General features: G+C 49.7%; 6 protein-coding genes; 5 read left to right on the top strand and 1 right to left on the bottom strand.

Annotated features, from left to right (window-relative positions):
* Window positions 1-162: 162 nt before the first annotated feature.
* FFUJ_00804 (related to lariat-debranching enzyme) lies at window positions 163-1,937 on the top strand (the record flags this gene model as incomplete). XM_023570985.1 has 3 exons in its annotated part: window positions 163-216; window positions 267-368; window positions 432-1,937. 3 exons carry the CDS (start codon window positions 163-165, stop codon window positions 1,935-1,937), a joined length of 1,662 nt encoding a protein of 553 aa, XP_023424708.1.
* A 707-nt stretch (window positions 1,938-2,644) lies between these two features.
* On the top strand, window positions 2,645-3,608 carry FFUJ_00803 (probable MOB1 protein; the record flags this gene model as incomplete). XM_023570996.1 has 4 exons in its annotated part: window positions 2,645-2,984; window positions 3,041-3,134; window positions 3,181-3,314; window positions 3,367-3,608. 4 exons carry the CDS (start codon window positions 2,645-2,647, stop codon window positions 3,606-3,608), a joined length of 810 nt encoding a protein of 269 aa, XP_023424709.1.
* Window positions 3,609-4,081: 473 nt separating this feature from the next.
* FFUJ_00802 (probable oligomycin sensitivity conferring protein (ATP5)) lies at window positions 4,082-5,126 on the top strand (the record flags this gene model as incomplete). XM_023571007.1 has 4 exons in its annotated part: window positions 4,082-4,243; window positions 4,405-4,716; window positions 4,867-4,959; window positions 5,013-5,126. 4 exons carry the CDS (start codon window positions 4,082-4,084, stop codon window positions 5,124-5,126), a joined length of 681 nt encoding a protein of 226 aa, XP_023424710.1.
* Window positions 5,127-5,788: 662 nt separating this feature from the next.
* Window positions 5,789-9,289, bottom strand: FFUJ_00801 (probable glucosidase I; the record flags this gene model as incomplete). XM_023571018.1 has 8 exons in its annotated part: window positions 5,789-6,134; window positions 6,186-7,430; window positions 7,486-7,945; window positions 7,998-8,625; window positions 8,736-8,832; window positions 8,887-9,004; window positions 9,061-9,083; window positions 9,162-9,289. The coding sequence occupies 8 exons, from the start codon at window positions 9,287-9,289 to the stop codon at window positions 5,789-5,791; spliced, it is 3,045 nt and encodes a 1,014-aa protein (XP_023424711.1).
* Window positions 9,290-11,983: 2,694 nt separating this feature from the next.
* FFUJ_00800 (probable cis-prenyltransferase) lies at window positions 11,984-13,176 on the top strand (the record flags this gene model as incomplete). XM_023571029.1 has 3 exons in its annotated part: window positions 11,984-12,205; window positions 12,257-12,516; window positions 12,567-13,176. 3 exons carry the CDS (start codon window positions 11,984-11,986, stop codon window positions 13,174-13,176), a joined length of 1,092 nt encoding a protein of 363 aa, XP_023424712.1.
* Window positions 13,177-14,253: 1,077 nt separating this feature from the next.
* FFUJ_00799 (related to p33ING1b (ING1) protein) lies at window positions 14,254-16,532 on the top strand (the record flags this gene model as incomplete). XM_023571040.1 has 3 exons in its annotated part: window positions 14,254-15,458; window positions 15,519-16,405; window positions 16,465-16,532. The coding sequence occupies 3 exons, from the start codon at window positions 14,254-14,256 to the stop codon at window positions 16,530-16,532; spliced, it is 2,160 nt and encodes a 719-aa protein (XP_023424713.1).
* Between the last annotated feature and the right edge of the window lie 4,281 nt (window positions 16,533-20,813).

Genomic DNA, 20,813 nt, shown 5'->3' on the forward strand with positions numbered 1-20,813 from the left:
GAGTCATTGTTTTAGGCAGGAAAGCGTGGGACTAAATGATCCATTGCTTGGTGTTATCGCTGTAAGCAGTTGCTTGCCCATAAAGGAAAGCAGCTTCTGTCTGTGAACCCACTCAGCCTCAACTTTCCATCTACAACTACAAGTTCACGTCAACACAAAAGAATGGCTGCAAACACATTCGAGACGCAGGGCGTCCGAGTTGCAGTAGAAGGATGTGTGAGTTTCCTCGAGCAATCGAGAAATCGAGATGGCATTAACAACCCAAGGGCCATGGCACGTTAGATGCAATCTACGCCTCAGTGGAAGAGTCTTGTAAGCAACGTGGATGGGATGGCGTTGATATTCTCATCATTGGAGGTGATTTTCAGGTATTTCCAGCTCACGTTCAGCTTCAATGCCCTTTCCATTAGTTTGCTCACACCGCGTCGCAGTCCGTACGAAATGCTGCAGATTTGAGCATCATGTCTTGCCCTGTCAAGTATCGACGCCTAGGAGATTTTCCCAGGTACTACTCTGGTGAACAAAAAGCACCCTATCTAACAATATTCATTGCTGGAAACCACGAAGCCAGTTCACATCTCTGGGAGCTTTATTATGGAGGCTGGGTAGCACCCAATATCTATTACATGGGTGCTGCCAATATCTTGCGCTTCGGCCCACTGCGCATCGCTGGATTGTCTGGTATCTGGAAAGGATTTGACTATCGAAAGCCACATCACGAGAGGCTTCCATTCAGCGGTGATGACGTTAAGTCGTGGTACCACATTCGAGAATTCGACGTCCGGAAAATGCTTCAAGTACGGACTCAGGTGGATATCGGCCTTAGTCACGACTGGCCTCGTGCAGTTGAGTGGCATGGGGATCATGCAGAGCTCTTCAAAAAGAAGCCTTTCTTTAAACAGGAGTCCATAGATGGTACCCTTGGTAACGTTGCAGCAGAGTATGTCATGGATCGCCTGCGACCTCCTTACTGGTTCTCAGCACACATGCACGTCAGGTTCGCTGCGGTCAAGGTATACAAAGACGCCGAGCCTGTGACCCAGGAGAGCAAGGAAGTTCTCGTTCCTGTTCCTGCTTCTGCCCCTGCCCCAGCCCCAGCTACAGAGGTGAACCCTGACGAAATAGACTTGGATATGGATGATGATGATGATGATGACGAGGGTTCCAAGGCTGAACCCGTTGCAGAAGTCGAGAAGAGTGAGGCTGAGACGAAAGAAGCTCCAGAGGCATCAAATGAAGTGTCGGATGAGCTAAGGGCGCAGCTTCCAGCATCGTTTGCTCGGCCTCAACCAAAGAAAACACCAGGTCAACCAGTACCTCCTGAGATCACGAACAAAGAGGTTCGATTTCTTGCCCTGGACAAGTGCGAAGGGCATAGACACTATCTACAATTGTGCGAGATTCAACCTTTCAAGCCAGAGACGAGTTCTGAGTATCCCCCATCCCAAGAATCACCTCGCTGGAGGTTAAAATACGATCCAGAATGGCTCGCAATCACTCGCGTCTTCCATGACTCCTTGATTATTGGTGACCGAAGTGTACAGGCGCCTCCTGATCTTGGGGAAGAGCATTATCTGCCCCTCGTCGAAAAAGAGAGAGAATGGATCGAGGAAAATATTATCAAGAGTGGAAAGCTAGATGTCCCTTACAACTTTGAGATCACAGCACCGCCTCACGTACCAGGTGCTCCCGAGATTGTTAACGAGCAGCCAGAGGAGTACACAAGCCCTCAGACGGCGGCTTTCTGTGAACTTATGGGACTAGCAAATATATGGGATGCCACAGATGCAGAGAGGCGACAGCGGAAAGCACAGGGACCGCCCAAAACTGATCAACGATTCTCTGGTCGTGGCAGAGGTCGCGGGGGCGGGAGGGGCGGGAGGGGCGGGAGAGGACGAGGAAGCTGGCAAGGGAGAGGCCGTGGAGGAAGATGGTGATTGAAGTCAAATTTATATAGATGAAGTGGTGTACGCAATCACAAATATTAGAGCACAGCCATCCCTAATCTAGTAGAGCCGGCAATGGCTACGGCATATATTTAAAATACTCAGTCTTAATTCGAATACATGCAAGCCGCCCTCGAAAGAGCCGTAATAAACAGTGTCATGATAATCATAGTTTGACCAGCCATGAAATTCAATCGTCAAATGCACGGGCTACACTGGCACTGGCATCAAGCTTCAGTGGCAGCGTAGGTAGGTAGTGGTGGGGTTCGTTAGATGACCAGGCTCCGTAGCAACCAAACCAATCAGGAAATAGAGTAAACAGTGCAACTGTCCTACGCCATCGATCACGTACAACTCAACCTTACCTATTGCACCTTTGCCCTATCACCCTCAGCAATAAGGTTCAGCCGCAACCCCTTACCAAAACAATATACCAAAAGCACCATCCTAGCAGTTTACGATTCTGCAATATCGCATCTAATTATTCACGAGAAAGATTATAGGTATCTGTCTCATTTTACCCAGCCTTGTTTGTCTCCCCTCACTATAACCCATGATTGATTGCCCCGCTAACCGCTGGAATGCAACAGCATCGCAACTCGACCTTTTGAGACCTCGTCGAAATCGCCGCTCACAATGGCTCAAGCCTTCTTAACTACCGTGTTAGTCTCTCTACATTGTTCCTAAACACCTTAACCATGGAGTCTCCGTGTTCGCCGCCGCACACCGCCAGCATGTTTCGATACTTGAACCCGAAGTCGCTCCTGACGATGCAGCAGTTGGAAACGACCATTATACCCGTCTCCCTATCAGGAGAACCTCTGATGTTTGTGGATGAGTTGACACTTGCTAATCCGGGAACTTTGGTGAACAGTAACCAGCGGACGAGAAACCAGTTCCGGCCGCGCGTGGGCAAGGGCGGCTCGGCCAGCTATCAGTTGCGACAATATGCTGAGGTGACGCTCGGCGGTGGCAGCTTGCGCAAGGTTGTCAAGCTTCCAGAAGGCGAGGATGAGAATGAATGGTTAGCTGTCAACAGTAAGTTTGCCAAAAATTGATCTTTATGAGGAAGCGTGGCTAATTTGATGGCTCAGTGGTGGACTTCTATAACCAGATCAACCTTCTCTACGGTGCCATCACCGAGTTCTGCTCACCACAGTCATGCCCTGAAATGAAGGCTACTGATGAGTACGCTTTCCTAAGCCAAATACAACTCAGAAACTGACTGGGCTAGGTTCGAGTATTTGTGGCAAGACAATGAGAACTACAAGCGTCCAACCAAGATGCCTGCGCCAGCATACATCGAGCAACTCATGTCATGGGTGCAGGCGAATATTGACAACGAACAAGTCTTGCCCAGCAAGATCGGTATGCATTGGACCTTTTTATAGTCTTGGGCACTTACACTAATGTTCACCAGGCGTACCCTTCCCCAAATCATTCCCAGCACTGGTTCGCCAGATCTTTAAACGCATGTACCGTGTATATGCACATATCTACTGCCATCACTACCCCGTGATTCGTGAGCTCGGACTCGAGCCGCACCTCAACACAAGCTTCAAGCAGTACGTGCTGTTTGTTGATGAGCACGGCCTGGCGAGTGGTAGAGATTACTGGGGTCCTCTTGGTGATCTGGTGGACAGCATGCTCAAGAGCGACTAGGAGAAGTTTGAGTGTGAAGGGACTGACACTTAGCAATTGGGAGTTTTGGGCGTTTGTGGAAAGATTCTAGAGTGTGAGAAGCTGTTTGGCTGTATGATCATGATTGATAGGGAGCAGGTTGTTAGCCGTTCTGCGTCATTGGGGGTTCCGCACTATAGTAACTTGCATGTGCATTAACAAGAATACGTCCTGAGGAAACAGAAAGTCATTTCCTTCAGTATCCAATGAACCGACTGACCTTCTCTGATGGAAACTCAAGAGCCAAGAGTTGCAGATGTCTGATATTTGATATCTGATGTTGAGTTATGTAATCAGAAAGTGGATGCCTGGAACGGACGTAAGGCATCGAGCGCCCGAAAATTGCCGAGACCCCAGGCTAGCAACAACCTCCAAGTGAATTGAAGCCGAACATCTACCATCACACCCTTCTTCTCATCTCCCTCCTCCTCGTCCTCGTCAAAGAAGCCGCCGTCATGTTCTCGCGACAGGTTCTCCGCGCCGTCCGAGTCGCCGCTCCTCAGCGAGCCCTCGCCCTCCGAGCCGCCCCCGTCCGATCCTTCGCTGCCGCTGCCACGACCGAAGTCAAGCCCCCGATTTCCGTCTTCGGCGTTGATGGCACTTATGCTACTGCTCTGGTAATAATGCACCACCTACAATGAAGAAAGCACCGTACCTCGAACCTTTCATGTGTCAATTGGCTTTGTAGGCCAATTGCACTCCCCTCGCCATGGCACAGAAAGCTCAATTGGAATCGCGTCGTCGCTGACACGCAATTTTTTCTTTTGCGTCAATTTAGTACACTGCTGCCGTCAAGACCTCGAGCATCGACGCCGCTGCCGATGCCCTGAACAGACTCGGCGCTCTCATCGAGAAGGACCCCAAGCTCGCCACCGTCCTGTCCGCCCCGACCCTCACCCCGGCCGACAAGAAGGCCATCGTCCAGGAGCTCGAGAAGCAGATCAACGCCAAGGACGAGACCGTCAAGAACTTCCTCGCCACCCTCGCCGAGAACAACCGACTTGGACTTATCCCCGGTGTTGTTGAGAAGTTCTCTTCCATCATCTCTGCCGCCCGCGGTGAGGTTGAGCTCACTGTTACCAGCGCTCAGGTACGTTTGGGCATATATGAATCGACATGGATTGGAAGTAGGAAGCTACGTCACAGCATATCGATATTAGGCATATGACGAGGATGGATGAACAGACAGACATCACGGCATGGAACATAAAGGACAATGGACTGACATTGTCGTCTCTAGGCTCTCGACAAGCGAACACTCAACCGATTGGAGACTGCCGTCTCCAAGTCTGCCTACGTCAGCCAGGGCCAGAAGCTCAAGGTCACCAACGAGGTATGTCTAGACCATACCATCACCACGACTCAAGCCCTAACCCCTTCCCCCAGGTTAACCCCGAGATTGTTGGTGGACTCGTCGTTGAGATCGGTGACCGAACCATCGACCTCAGCGTGTCTTCCCGCATCGCCAAGATGAACAAGCTCCTCACGGACACTCTGTAAAACCACCAACATAGTATACAAACTCTATTTAGTGTCTCCTTTGCCTCGTCTCGTGGGATTCGTCACCACGCAAAACCAGCTCTAAGCGGCTTGCCCGTCGGCTTCTGGGGCCTCTCTTCTGCCTGTTTCTTTTTGAGTCTTCCAAGCCTAATTGCTGTTGTATCCCCGGGCTGGAGGAGAAGAATGGGGAGAGCGTCGATGGAAAGAATAGTGTAGGAGGGGTGTGAACAGGGCATGCAATAAAGCAGTTCCCCAATTGAATTCTCTTTGTTCGGCGTGATGACTTTCAGTTTGTCTGTCTGTTGTAAAAAGAAAGAGAAAAAAACGATGAATCTCTGTGACTTGGAAGACGAGCTCACACAGAATCGAAATCTTCATCCCCATCAAATAACTCATCTCAGTGACTTGAACAAATTTATCATGTATTGCTATAATGTGATGTCATTGAATATTCATCACGGACAACAATACGAAAGAAGAATTCTACTGTATCATGACTACTTGGATTGCTGGATGATATGTCTAAGCCCATAAACTCAGGATACCCTGCTACTCCGAACACGGCACAATTGGCCAGGCCTGCTTTTCAGAACGCCCAATTACCTATTCCTTCCTCTTGACAGCACCAATCTTTCACTTCACCCAATAACCGTGCAAGCCTCCTATGCTTTAGTCTCGAACTCGTCATCATGCTCATAGTTTCCATCCTTCTTGTCATCTCTGTACCTCTCAAGCTGCTCGGAGACGTAGCTGTGCATGTGAGCATCGGCTTCAGTGCGCTCCCTGGCTCGATCCGGATCATCGTGATAGATCGAGTTGGTCACAGAGCGAGTATCATCGTCAAAGTCACTACGGGCACCGATGGACCGAGCTGTGGACGACCGCCTGATGCGAGGCATACCAGAGTGAGGAACACCCGTCTCGACGCTTCGATGGAAGATGTCGTCAAAGTAATGACCCATGGCAATTGAAGGCGTGCGAGGAGTATGAGGAAGGCGGCAGTTGACGCTATAAAGGTCAGTACACTGCTTCATCACAAGAAGATTACAAAAAACATACCCAGTATCATGAATCATGCGAGCAATCAGTCCAGTCCATCCACACTGGTGAGTAGCTCCCAGACCACGGCCGTTATCACCATCGAAGAATTCGTGGAACCAAAGGTAATCCTTCCAGTGCTCATCAAAGTCAAGACGATCATCACCGCCGTTGATGCTGCGCCTTCCATCATCGGTACGGGCGAAGAGGTGCTGCAAACGGTGCTGAATCTCTTCAGATACCTTGCCCAGGTGCATGTAATCGCCACTACCAGTCGGGCACTCTACCTGGAAGTCTGGTCCGTAAAAGAGGAAGAAACGTTGCAGGGATTCCACAAGCAGGAAGTTGACGCAGAGCCAAATAGGACCTCTCCAGTTGCTGTTGCCGCCAAACAGACCACTATCTGAGTCACCCGGCACGTATCCAACACAGAACTTCTGGCCGTTTACGTCCATGGAGAATGGGTTCTCCTTGTGAAACTTGGAGAGTGAGCGAATACCGTGGTCACTGAAGAACTCGTCCTCGTCGAGCATGCGTTTGAGGATCTTCTCCAATCGGTCCTTGCTCACGATGGACAACAGAATACGGTTGCCCTTACCTCGCTTTCGGATACTGGCCATGTTTCTCTCAGCGAGATCGCATCGGTTCTCAATGAACCAGTCAACTCTCTTCTTGAAAGAAGGGAGCCTGTTGATCAACTCTGGTTCCAGAGTAATGGTCGCATAAAGAGGGATCAAGCCCACAAGCGATCGGACGGGCAGCTGCTGGATCCAGGGGCCGCCCCAGGAAATGGCATCATAGTAGAAGCCATCCTCCTCATTCCATAGGGACTTTTCGTCCTTGTGGCCGGTTCTGAAGGTCATCGCATCACTAATGAAGATGAAGTGCTCGAAGAACTTGGATGCGATATCCTCGTAGATTCGGCGATGCTTGGCCAGCTCAAGAGCAATGTTGAGCATAGAAAGACAGTAGAACGCCATCCATCCAGTACTGTCGGCTTGCTCTAGGACACCGCCAGTGGGCAGGGGCTCTGAGCGGTTGAACAAGCCAATATTGTCTAGGCCCAAGAAACCTCCTTCGAACACGTTCTTGCCATCGGCATCCTTACGATTCACCCACCAGGTGAAGTTGAGGAGTAGCTTCTGGAACACGCGCTCTAGGAAGTCCAAGTCCTGACGGCCATACATCTTGCGCTCAATTTTGAACGTTCTGAAAGTCGCCCATGCATGGACTGGTGGGTTCACATCACCAAAGTTCCATTCGTATCTGGAGAGATGTCAGCACATGACGTTCTAGGTATCAAGCAGAGCAAGTCACTTACGCTGGCAACTGTCCATTGGGATGACAGTACCACTCTCGAGTGAACAAATCAAGCTGCTTCTTGGCAAAGTCGGGGTCAATCATGGCCAACGGAATACAGTGAAAGGCACTATCCCAAGCAGCAAAGAAAGGATACTCCCATGAATCGGGCATGGATAGAATGTCGTCGCAGTGCATATGTTTCCAGGCCGAGTTTCTGATGTCTTTCCGGGAAGCTGGAGGTGGCGGCATAGTAGGGTCACCATTCGCCCAGTGATCCCAGATGAAGTGATAATGTTGCTTAGTCCACATCATGCCGGAGAAAGCTTGTCGCTGGATATTGCGCAAATCATCTGCCATGGGTAGAGGACTGAGTCTGTAGTAGAACTCATCGGCCTCCTCCTTGCGGGTCTCAATAACATCATCGAAGTCTTCCTCGTCGAGGTAGTTGTCGTCTCTCCTGGTAAAACGGAATCGAACGACTAAACCGGGAGTTAGTTGCATTTTATGTAGCTTGGAATCAATAGTACTTACCAGCACATTCGCCAGGGTTAACACCGCCGTCTTCGTTAAAGTTGAACCATGCAGCGCATTTTGTGCCAGTCTTGGCAGGGTTAACAGCCTCCTTCTCTCCGTCGACGATGTATCGGTGGAACGCATCCTTGACATAGGGTTGCTTGTTCTTTTGATCATAGAGAGCCTTGAAGTTGGTATCGTTTTCAGTGAACATGAATTTGGGCATCACATCGTCGCCGCTCGAGCCAACACCGGGTGAAGGGGAGCACAAGAAGTGTCGCTCACCCAAGCTCCAGTGGTTAGACTTGGCCACATTCTCGTCGACGTATCTAATCGATGGCTTCTTCTCCTCAGGCTCTCGACCCCAGCTCCAGGTATTGCGGAACCAAACCTGGGGAATGATGTGAAGAGGCGCAGGGTCAGGGCCTCGGTTCCAGGCAGTAACTCGGAAGAGGATCTCATCGGGGTCATCGGTCTCTTTCGCAGTCTCGATGAAGATGTCCCAGTACCTGTCCTCGTCGAAGACCCCGGTATCGGTGATCTGGTATTCTTTGTCTTCCTTTCCTCGTCGAGCGTTTTCGTCGATCAGATCTTTGTAAGGGAACTTTTTCTGTGGATATTTGTAAAGGAATTTCATGTAAGAGTGCTATCATGACTGGTCAGCTTAGAGTGAATTTTTGGAAATCTGGCGGATTACAGTCTAATCAAATCGTTAGCAGGCCAATTGAATGAAAGTGAGATGCGAAGATGACTGACAGGGGTATTATCGACGTGGAAGTGAGCCTCTTTTACACTCTCGCCATGGTTGCCCTGGGGATTTGAGAGGCCAAAGAGACGCTCCTTGAGGAATTCACTGTAGATTCATTAGCAATCGTGGTTCATTATCCTGCGATGACATTTGACTAACTCTTCCTCGTTCCAGAAGCTGAAGCCAATGTTTTGGAAGCCGTGGGTATCGCAGACACCAGCGATACCGTCTTCACCCCAACGGAATGCGCGCGATCGAGCGTGGTCGTGAGGGAAGTCTGGCGTAGCTCGTTAGTGCCGGTGATGAGATGCGACATTAAAAACGGTTACTCACGACTCCAGGCGTCTCCATCGTGACTATAATCCTCTCGGACTTTGCGTTGGTTAGCAATTGACTTATCATGACTGGTCCTGGTTGACCACTGTCAGAATCACATGCCTGTAGCCCATTGTCTCTCAGCAACATAAGGGCCCCATTTCTTCCAGTACTTGGTGCGATCGCGATCCTCCTTGAGGCGTCTCTCTTCCTCGGTGAGGTATTCGTGACCGTCATGAACAACCATGGCTCAGAGTGAAGCTCGACTAGAGCTCGACGAGGGGCGGGAAGCACGGGCGACGATCGACGAGGGGTAGCAACGGTTTACTTTGGTGGGGGATGATGAGGTCAATTGGAGCGTGTGGGGAAGCGGAGAGGGGAAGAATAGCAGAGTAACAGATGAAAGACGATGACAAGAGGCTTCGAGAGTGTAGGTGAGCCTCCTCTGGTGAGGAGAGGATGAAGAGAAGAGGAGGAGGAGGAAGAGGAGGTGAGAGATTAGAAGAAAAGAGACCTCGTAAGAAAAACAGCTCTCTCAAGGTTAGTCCTTAGTCTACATCCGACCAAAAAAGCGAGACAAACAAGACACACGGGATCGACGATGGTGGGTAGGATCAAGAATGATAGTCTCGGTTGTGCCTGAGGCTTGGACTACCTAAGTTTGGCCGTCTTTGCTGTCTACCTATTGTGGCTTCCTCCTATCTCGTTGAAGATGTTTTTTTTTTGTTCCTAGCTTTACAGATAACCCAAGGATAGCACATGGCACATGGTGCAGCGAGGATCGCTGACCAACCGATTGTATCAGCGGCCGCTGCATATCCTCCGCCCTTCTCCAGACATGGGTATTTGTCTCTGAATAGGTACTAGACCTGCCAGCTCTTGCAGTAGAGTGACATTGAACTCTACAGTTAGCAACAGGCGGTTAGACATGGACCTGGGCTCTTCAACTCCACCAACAACACCATCATCGGCCATCACTCGGCGGGCTCACAGCTGGATGAGAGCATTAAAGTCTTCTCTGGTATGAGAATGCTCTGTCAACAGGAGAAACACTGCATGGTACACAAGAGAGAAACAATCCTGTCATGTTACACATAATTTCTCTTATACGAGAGTCATGAAGCGTTCACTGCAGAGACAGCTTCTACATGCCTGTGAACCATGGCGTTTGCATGGTGGCGTTTCATAGCACCTAATCCGCAACGCTAACAAGCTCCCTGAGGTTTTTTTTATGCGGTAATGACGTATTTCTAGCAAGGGGAAAAAAGTCGAGCGCTGTTGTCAGAATCAAGGTTCTGAACCATGTTCTCTCATGAAAACAGAATATGACATGTCCTATTTTTGGTAGACTCGAGTCAAGGGAAATCGATAGAATCCACAACATCAAGAGATACCAATAGGATGCAGATTGAGTTTTTTCGGTTTACCCAGCTGGGGAAATCTTGGCTGGGGAAGGTCAGGATTCTCTCATCTTATCCTTGTCTTCTCCAAACTTGTGCCCCATGCGTACGTACGTGTTGCCCAGCTGCAGATGTGAGCATGTTGGAGATCCGCTCCCTGTCATCAATATGGATCATATCATAATAACAACAAACGCAACGTTGAGACAGCATATTTAACCTCGACTTATATGCTGGATGTTGCTAATTGAGTTTTGATATAAATTCATGGCATTTAATTTTTGCTACGGACGATTTTAACTGACTGTTAAGAGGTTTGATGATGCTATCATCGTGTTGAGGCCGGATGGGATGATTGCTTTCCGGACAGAAGTTTTCTTTGAGATGATGGATTTATGATGTTACCTTCTCGACTATTGAATGAATTCTAGGCGAACGCCTTACTGGTGGGTTCAAAACGAACAAAGCAACCCAACGTCAGGTCTACTCATAAAATCTCGATGTGTTTCGTTCGTTACGCTACTTTGTGTTACCGAATACCCTGTATCGAGAAGTCGAAGCGCAACCACTGCGGCTTATATCAAGCGAGAAAGAGGGCATACAAATGTTCAGTGCCTATGCCTATATGAGGTACAGGTAGAAGCACTATATGAGATTGAGGGTAGCAAAAACACCTACCTAGTGCTTGAACTTATTGCGTTGCTGGATACAGACGTTGAAGCTACAGCTCCAGCCTCATTAGTATTTACGATGGAACCAAACCAGATTTTCGAATCGATATTTATTCCCGAAGACAACTACAATCACATGAAAAAGGACTCAATTTCGGAACAACATCAAAATCTCGAGGTTCCAGGGTAGACGATCCACTAACACGATCTCCCATGATCCCCTGCTAGGGGCTGAATCACCCAACTCATGATGACTTCTCTCCCGAATACTCCGATCTTTGCTGAACCTCAGGTCACGGCTAATTGCAATGGCTACTGGTAGGTTGTGCCGTTGTGGTAAACATGCATGCCCCAGTCAGCTGTGCCGTTATATAAACGACACAGCGCCTGTTCCTGAAAATGACGTTAAGCCACCTGTGTCGAGAGAGTAATCATTGGACCAGGACCATCCCTGGTGGCACCTAATAAAGTACAGAAAAGCTGCCCTGCTTCAAAAATCGCCAAGCTTGTGCCAACCTGTTCCAAACGTAGCCAACCTACGCCTCGCCTCAACAAGCCTCATCCCTATCGTCAGATGCCTACTCCGCCACCATAGGCTTCGTGGCTGTCTTGTCAATTCGTCGTCACCTTCGTTTATTTGCCATCTGGCGATCGTTTTCCCATATCAATTATTAAAGCTGGTTCTCAAGTATACCATTTTCATAGACTCCTCTCGAATTCCGAATTCCGTCTCATACCGCCTAGGTTGTACATACATCCATCTGAATTAAGCTAGCGACACTCGATAACACGTTCACTATTCCACCCGACAGTTTTTTTCTTTCCTTGAATTATTATCCAAAATTAAGTCTCGCACGCAAAACGAATACAATGTCTGACGCTATATCATCGTTTCTCCGGAGGGTAATTGTCGAGTCTCCTCCTGGAGAATGGGCTATGCGCCAGCTTCGCGAGCTTCTCATTGGCGCCCTCAAGCAAGGTCCTATTCCTCAACATGTTTCTTTCGAGATGGACGGCAACCGACGATATGCTCGAAATCACAGAATGGAGACGGTAGAGGGTCATCACCGAGGATTTGAGGCGCTAGCTAGGGTGTGTTATCCGTGATTCCGCAATTGTGCGACGTGCTAACGTGTAATCTAGATCATGGAAATTTGCTACAAGTCTGGAGTCAAGGTAGTGACTGTATACGCCTTCAGTATTGAGAACTTCAATCGACCAAAATATGAAGTGGAGGGTCTGATGGAGCTGGCCAAGATCAAGCTGGAGCAGCTAACAAAATATGGCCATATCCTCGACCGTTACGGTGCCCGTGTGCGCGTCTTGGGCCAGCGCGACATGATCCGAACCGACGTTCTTGAAGTGGTCGACAAGGCTGTCGCGAGAACCAAGCACAATAATAAGTCAGTCCATTGTATCCGAAGGAGTGAACCAATTGCTAACGCGTATTCAGGGCCGTTCTGAACATCTGCTTCCCATACACCTCGCGAGCCGAGATCACGTCTGCAGTGAAATCAACAGTGCAAGAGTTTCTCGCTCCCACACCTCCTCGAAGCACACCCTTCTCCCCGTCTCGAATTCGACAGAAGATCCTTTCGCGCCAGCTGGACGGTCGCGAGGGGCTGCCTACAATCCCGGATGTCCTCCCCGAAGAGGTCGAACCATTAGATGGAGATGATGCCAAGAAGGACAGCGATGGAGATTCCTCATCGCCCACACTACAACCCGACTCCCCTCCTCCTCGTCTACGCGCAAGAAACAGCGCTGCCAGCCTTTCGGGCTTACCAAACCCCGAAACAATTACAGCCGAGACCTTGGACAAGCACATGTACACTGCAAACGACCCGCCCCTAGATATCTTTGTACGAACCAGCGGAGTGGAGCGCCTCAGCGACTTCATGCTCTGGCAATGCCATCAGGATACACAGATATTCTTCATCGATACTCTGTGGCCTGATTTCGACCTCAAGGACTTCATCTGGATTCTGCTCGAGTGGCAATGGAGGCAGAAGCAGAAGGATCGCGACGAGGCAGTGGTTCGGCCTTCTTCTGTTACAGCGTGATTTGATTCTGGTGGCAGTGATACCCTGGTTGAGTAGAAAATCCAAACAGCATTCATCATAAGCAGTATTGGGATGGTTGAGAAAGGCGTGTGAATTTGAAGATTTTGGTGTTAGTTTTGCTGGGGTTCCTGAGCGATAGACTTTAATACGCTCTTAATACCAATTTCTTAGTTTGTACAAGATAAGCTTGTTTGCGTTGGTTCTGCACTGGTTCTTTGTAAACAGATATTTCATCACCAATGGATGTGAGGTTATGACGAAATGGCTATCGATATTGATACCCCACGCGGCGTAGGACATTCCTCCGTGATCAGTATCTGATTAACCCCTAAAGAGTTGAATATTGCATTCATATATGGAATTGAGATTGTGGGAGACAGCGGCATTCTCTTTGAATTTGGCGTAATTGCTAACTTGGAGACTAATCTGGTTAAAAGTCAACATTGATCTCAGTCGCATGTGCCTTTTTCGCCAAGTACCTACTCCGTCATCGGGGGCTGGTTTCTCCGGGGCTGCAGGTCGGGTCCTGTGCCCCCTAGAGTTACAGCGTGTACAGTGGCTAGAGGAGGAGAGAAAACTCAGGACCTTGATCCTAGATGACAAAAAGACTTAGGTAGCCTAGCATGAGTTTAGACTAGGTTTAGGATACCTTTTGCCGAGTTTATTTTAACACCCTATATCAAGGTCTGATGTTTTCTTGCTCCCCGAGGGGAGTGGGCGCCGCGGCAATCGCAGCGCTGAGTCTCCAAAATCGAATGGGAGTGGAAGACAGACACAGCCCATCCAATCCATATCCCATCCCGCTTTCGTTTCTGCTACTACGCGTGCTCTCTTTTCTCCCCTCCTCATTATACACAGATTCTTCTCACCACTTATGGCACCAGAGCGCAAAATGACCTAGCCTTTTGTTTTCTACCTGGCCGATACCAACTGTCACTTGCCTATTTACTTCCTGTCCACCTCATACCTCTCTCTCTTGATTCAAACTTTCTGCCCCCAGCTTCGTCCCGCCGTCTAATCTCGAACTGATCGACCGAGCCGCCTTAGTCCTCTCTCTACTCTTTCGCGTTTTTCACCATGAAGTCGGTCAAGGCGCCCGCGACGGAGAACTCGTCGCACCGCCGGTCGCAGCCCGTCCGTCAGACTCGTACGAACCCTCCGCGAAGCATCGCGAACTTGGGCCGTTCAGGTGGTGCTGGCAGAGACTCAATCGGCGGTGCCGAGCAACCCATCGACATTTTCCCTGCGATTACACACTTTGCCGATGCCATAACTGCACTCCCAAAGGAACTCGTTCGGCATTTTACACTCCTCAAGGAGGTTGATGCCAAACTTTTCACCCCCGAAGATCAGCTCTTCCGACTTGTTGAAGCTGCCATCAACGCTCCTGTTTCCGAGGCACGTCCGAACAACGAGGCATCCAGTGCCAATGCTCCTGGTTCGGCGCCTATGAGTGCGCAGAATAGCTCAAGTGGTATTGCATTCAACCATAGTGTCCAGAGCGTACCTTCAGTCGATGAATCGAACAGGGATGCTGTTTTCGACCCATCCAATCTTCCTCGTCGTCACCTCTTTCGCCAGACCGCGCTCAAGATCCAAGAGATGCTTGTCTCGCTCGAAGAAAAGAACCACGTTATCTCGACAGCCAACGAAGCACTCCAAGCCCAGCTCACTCGGATTGAAGATGTCTGGCCTCACCTAGAAGGCGAATTTAGTGACGAGGCCAAATGGGGAAGCACCACACATTGGGCATATCCTGAAAATCGCTTCTCCAAGGCCTCTCATGTCGATCGAACACGGCGCGACGGTGCCGCAGCCATATCTGCAGCTGCGCAGGCTCTTGCTGACGAGGCAGCCGCTAGAAGCGATGCTCGCAAGCAAGCTGTACAAGCAAAGAAGAATTCGAGAAATCACAACAATAATCATAACCACTCTAATGCCCATAACCACGAATCGGAGGGAGACGACCATGACGGTAAACACAAGCCTGAAGCTCCAAAGAAGACAGCCAAATCGCGGAAGACAGTAACAGCAACGGAAACAGCCAATGTTGGACTGGGCATTTCTACGGCTGCGACTAACAATGGCAACCCGCCACAGAAGCGACGCAAGGTTGAAAAGACGACTAATGGTGCTGCGGCGACAGCAGATCGTGCGATGAGCTCGGTTTTTGGAAATGCTGCACCAAAGGCAAAGACAACAAGTCCTAGAGCAACTCCCGCACCCGAGGCACCTAAGAAGAGAAAAGCTCTCCCTTCGGGGAGCGGCCAGTCCAAGAAGAGGTACGTCCCAGAATCCGCAGGAGATGCCCCGAAGACAGGTTCTAACATAATGATCTGTAGCAGAAACGGCGTAACCGGTTTATCCAATTCGGTCAACTCGTCGCCCGTAATCACCGAGCTACCTGAGCCAAAGCTACCCCCTGTTCGCGCATCACCAGTACCGGTTCCTACTCCAAACCCGGCTCGGACTCGTTCGCGACAGAACTCAATACAGATTGTAAATACGGATAGCAACAAGGCAAGGCCGACATCATCGGCTTCTAATAAACCCAATGGCAATGCAGCTAGCACACCAACCACTGGAGCTCCAGCAGCTAGTGCGCTTCGCAACGGTGCTGAACTAAAGACTCCAAAGGAGACGAGTGCACCGATCAAGACCGAAAATCCTAAGAAGGAAGCGGAGAAAACAGAAACTGTATCAACGCCTCCGGTCCCTCCTCCTACCACAACTGCCACCACCTCCTCCACCACTACAGCTGTAACCACCACCGCTGCTACGACTGGCAGCAAGAAGGATACCAAAAAGCCGGAGGAGAATGATCGCAAGAGCGAGTCGCTACCACCAGTTCCACAGACTACCACAGTCACAACAAAGAGCGGGCGCGCCAGTAAACCATCAACGCCAGCATTGGCAACGTTCCAAGAGGCAGTGCAGCCCCGGGCACGCTCATCGAGGAACAATGACACGACTGGTACTGGAAAGAAAAATCAGAAGAAAGCTGCACCTGCCATTCATGCAGCTGTTGCTGCTCAACTGGCCGAAGAAGACACGAACAGCAGCATGCAGGGCGACGAAGATGACGGTGATGTTGATGCAGATGAGCCAACATACTGTTACTGTAATGGGGTGTCCTATGGTGAGATGGTAGCTTGCGATGCTGTTGAGTGTCCCCGCGAATGGTTCCATTTGGACTGTGTTGGACTGAAGGTCGCACCAACATCAACAGGTAAGTTGTTGCAAAAGAGGACTGAACTATCAGGCGAACTAAACGCTAACTTGGTGTAGCAAAATGGTATTGCGAGGACTGCAAGGAACGCCTCAAAGCGGGAGGTAAAAAGGCCAATGGTCGATAAAGGTCAGGCGACATCTGCGTGACGCGAGTCACGGACCAGTCACGATGGCCTCATTTTGAAATCGACGATTGGTTCTAAAACGAATTGCACCGCCCATAGACTAATGGGCGAATGTATACGACAGACACATGCGGCGTTTCCTTTGTTTTCTTGGGATGGCGGTGGACGCGGTCATACAGTACCCGTTCTTTGTTTTGGTGTTCTCAAATGGTTGAGGGAGGGTTTGTTGAATCGAGGGTTATGTTATCAAGTTCTCATCTGGAAGCGCAGATGCTGTATACGTCCAGGGGTTATTCTCAATTCTATAGAAAGCGTTATGGTGTAGCAGGCGAAGGTGCGAATATGGATGGAGAGCCAGGGGCAAAATGCGGGGGAGTTTGAGGGGTGTGTATTGCATTACTTACATTGGCCCCGCCTGGGCGGAATGAATACACCGTTGGATTCGACCAATGGAAGCACGTGCTTGAAATGTGTTAGTGATGACCAGATGAGGAGAGGCGACGAGAGGAGCCCCAGGGAAAAGTCACGATGTTTGGGCTGGAGCTGATGGTGGTTAGGTTGTGCTCAGTGCCGAGATTACAGCCCACCCCAGCCGAGCTTGACACCAAGGTTCGAGGGTGGTGCAGCCATGGTCACGAGGTTCACGATGCAGACCGCTAATAGCAAAATGTTAGGTAATTGATTTTCTGAGCCGCCAGAGTGCAAGGGGTAGCTTGAGGCATTGGCCAACGGCAGAGGGCGACAGGGGGGAGCTTCTTTTATTCTGGTGGTTGTGAGGCTTGCAAGTGCTCCCTGTCCGCGGTAGCGAAGCTAGGATCTGCAACTTGTTGAGGAGCAAGGAACTAGGCTATGTAAGGAAAGTAAGGGGAGAGAAGGGGCGAGAAGAGAAGAGAGAAGAGAAGGTGTTTAGAAAGGTTTCGAGCTCAATAGTGTCACACGGAGATGGAGGTTCCGGGGGTTCGGAATTTGGAAGGGGGTTGGTTATTAGGTACTTAGTCAGAGAGACAGTGGGAGCTAGGTGACGTGTTGGAGGAGTGATGGAAAGAAAGTGAAAGTGAAAGTGACAGGCAGATCTGGGTCATGACGGTAAGGAAAATCCGGGGTAAATCTGTCCCTCTTAATGGCCAGTGTCTTTTTTTGTCTGCTCCCGTCTTCTCCCTTTTACCTTCAGTGATAGGCTCCAGGGGGTGCGGCTGCGGGTACACGGCGCTTATAAGCAAGCTGTAAGTGTCCCGGCCGCGCTCCGAGTCCGCTGGCGCTGAGAGGAGATCACGTTATTACACTCTCATGATGATATATTCGTAATCAAACACAACACAGATCTGGGAAGTCCTGACGATGGTGCCGAAATCCGATCATGATTCCGAGGACCTGCAATGGTGTTGCACAAACATGTTGCACAATGATGCTATTGTGAACCTCCTTTTCTGAATGATGGCGATCTCGGCTGGCATTCAACAGGTTATTCAGGGGCCTCAGTCTGGAGTGCATAATTTGATGAGGCGGTGTCTTTCCCAGGTCATTGTCGTCTGGAGAAACAGCCGATGTAGCTTATTAATTACATACCACGTACACGATAGTCCGGGGACGAGCTGAGCAATCTCATCTAGGTCAGACACCATGAGGCACGTGCAACAGCTAAATCGCATGTTGCCAGGATGCTGGTCGTACTATGGCATATCATATGGTCAGCGTGATTCAGGAACGTGGTATGTTTCTTGGCTGTCTGTGCTCAGCAATTGGGGGTTGTTCAAGCCTGTTGATATTGAGATGAGGTTTCGGGAGAGAGGATACTAACTTATTAACTACAATATTAGCGGAGTAAATTGGTCTCCGTTTGGTTACCACTGAAAATAGGACCCCGGCTGACATGTCTGGTCCCTCGGCGGCTGGAGTCGGTGTTCGTCTCCGTGGTCGGTCTCGGCCTGGCGTGTTTAAGCTCCAGTTGGCGTCGACTAGGGCCGGAGGAAACGGGGTGCCGGTAACGACGATGCCCACCGGAGAGGGTAATGTTTACTTGAAAAGAACCCTTCTAGAGGATCTAAAATCTGGGGACCGGCATCTTTGCCGGTTCTCGAAGGAAATGCCTCTCTTTTACGTATCGTTAGCATTTTAAAATTCTCTCAAATTTGTCTTCTCTGGCGGGCTCTGTCTCTCAAGACAGTTCAAGCATGAGTGCGGCGTTGTACGATTGGGAGTGGTAATAAGCCGGCGGTGCAAAGCGGGTAAGGTATCTTGAGGCAAAAATACTCTTTTCGTACCGAGGAGCATGCAGCGCCTCAAACTCTGCTGTTTTAAGACTGCCCTTGTGACCTGAGTGGCCACTGTACGTAGGCTATAGTAATGTCCTTTTTTTCGCGAAGGTGTCGGGTCGACCTTGGGCTTCTAGCTTGGGGGGTCCAGAAGAAACGGGTGCTTAGAAAAGGCCATTGCCGAATCGCGTTGCACTCCCGACGTGGCCGACATTCTTTAGATCACGAGGATCTCGGCGAATCTGTCAATATGTGATTTATTAATTTCGAGATCTGGGGCTTTTTGATGCAATTCCAGGGAAACGAAGGCGGGGTTGTGTTGTTTCTATTACTCTACCTATACTCTACAGGTGCAGCCATCCATTCGCTGACGAAGGATGTCATTATATTACGTTTTGCTACGTTACGTTTGGTTCTTATTGAACTGTAGGAAGAATCCACTTACTGGCTGGCTCAGCAAAAAGGTTGTCTCGCAAAGAGGAGGAGTACGGTTAGGTGGGAAGAGCCTTGTCCGCGGAGTTTATAAGTGTAAGTTCGTATAAGTGACATGGTCTTTCGTGTTGCAAGTTGTACAACATATACGTCAAATGAATACATGAAGACGCAATGCTTGCAAGATTCTGGGGTAAGGACATGACTGCCTGCACTGCAGAAACATCTGATGGTCAGCAAGATGATGTGCAATTTGACGTGTTGTGGCCAAGACGAGGTTTGACAAAATTATTAGACGGACAAGCAAGAGGCAGCTGGGGAGTTGATTTTTTCTGCTAGTCTTGGCTTCTCAGCGAGGTCGTTCTCATTACTAAATCTCGACTTGTTTCATCCAATCGAGTGAGTGGCACACCTCTCTCTCTCTTCTTTTTTTTAGGCCGATCCGGCGTTAGCGGTTGCAGCGAAATTCTTTTCTTTGTTTGGACATTGGATTTCTGAGCGGCAGCGGCTTTTGGCATCTCATTACTCGCTAACAATTCATCATTGGGTGGTTCTCGATAGAATGGATGGATACTTGGTGAGCTGCGACATTCATCCTTGACTGACCGAGATTTCATGATGGATGGACGGACATGGCATCGACTGTGACAGTCCAGGTAATGAATGACTGTGACAGACAAGCCATGGTGTCGTGTCGAATGCTCACCTGACGTCTCCAGACCCGAAAAGTCCATCCAGTCTTTGATTTCTATTACTCAATATTGTGCGATCCCGAGCTAAACAAATGCCCCGTGCATGAGTATGAGGTGCCAAACACCAACGCCAACGTCCCTGGACTGGCCCCAGTGGCGCCGCTCCTTAGCCTCTTTTCTTACTTACTGTTGCTCATCGTTCGGGGTTCGCCTTGAATCTTGCCTTTCCCTTCCCTTCCCTTCCTTGTCCTGCTTGTCTCGTCTCGGTCTTGGGTCTTGGATCCCTTTCCCTGGCGTTTGGACCCTCCGGTCCCCGTCATGAGGTCCCCATTGAGGTCCCGTCCCTAGTTCCATTACCCATTCCTTGTCCTAGTCCTAGTCATAATAAATGGTCGTTGTACTACTAGACTAAACTTCATGGAGTTGCCTCGTGGAGTCGTTCGTTCGTTTATAACTATCCCCAAGCCCCCCCGAACCCTGATGCGCGAGTCGCTCTGTTTCTTCCTTTTGAATTCCAGACTATTTTGACGATAAGAAAGTATCCTCTGACCTTTAGATCTTATCTCTTGGTCATCTCTCATCTCCGAGTATCGCAAACCATTTCGTCATCGCTTCTCGCCGCCCTCTATCGGCCTAAGCTTAACAATACCTACAGACAGCACCGTATAATAAGAAGACTCCGGATCCGGTGGCTCATAGAACGCCACTGCTATTTCGTGAACATTCTTTTTATTCGAACCTGATATTCTTGCCAACCGTTTGGTTGGCGATCTCATTCCTACCTAGCCTACCTACCTAGCCTATTCTCACCTGACCATTCCGTCCTCTCTCGCTGAGGTCGGCTATTGCATATCTTTATATCTTTAATTGAATGGCCCTCCCTCTTAGCCCCACGCACCACGCGG

This window comes from Fusarium fujikuroi, chromosome FFUJ_chr01 (genome assembly GCF_900079805.1).
Source record: "Fusarium fujikuroi IMI 58289 draft genome, chromosome FFUJ_chr01".
NCBI lineage: Eukaryota > Fungi > Ascomycota > Sordariomycetes > Hypocreales > Nectriaceae > Fusarium > Fusarium fujikuroi.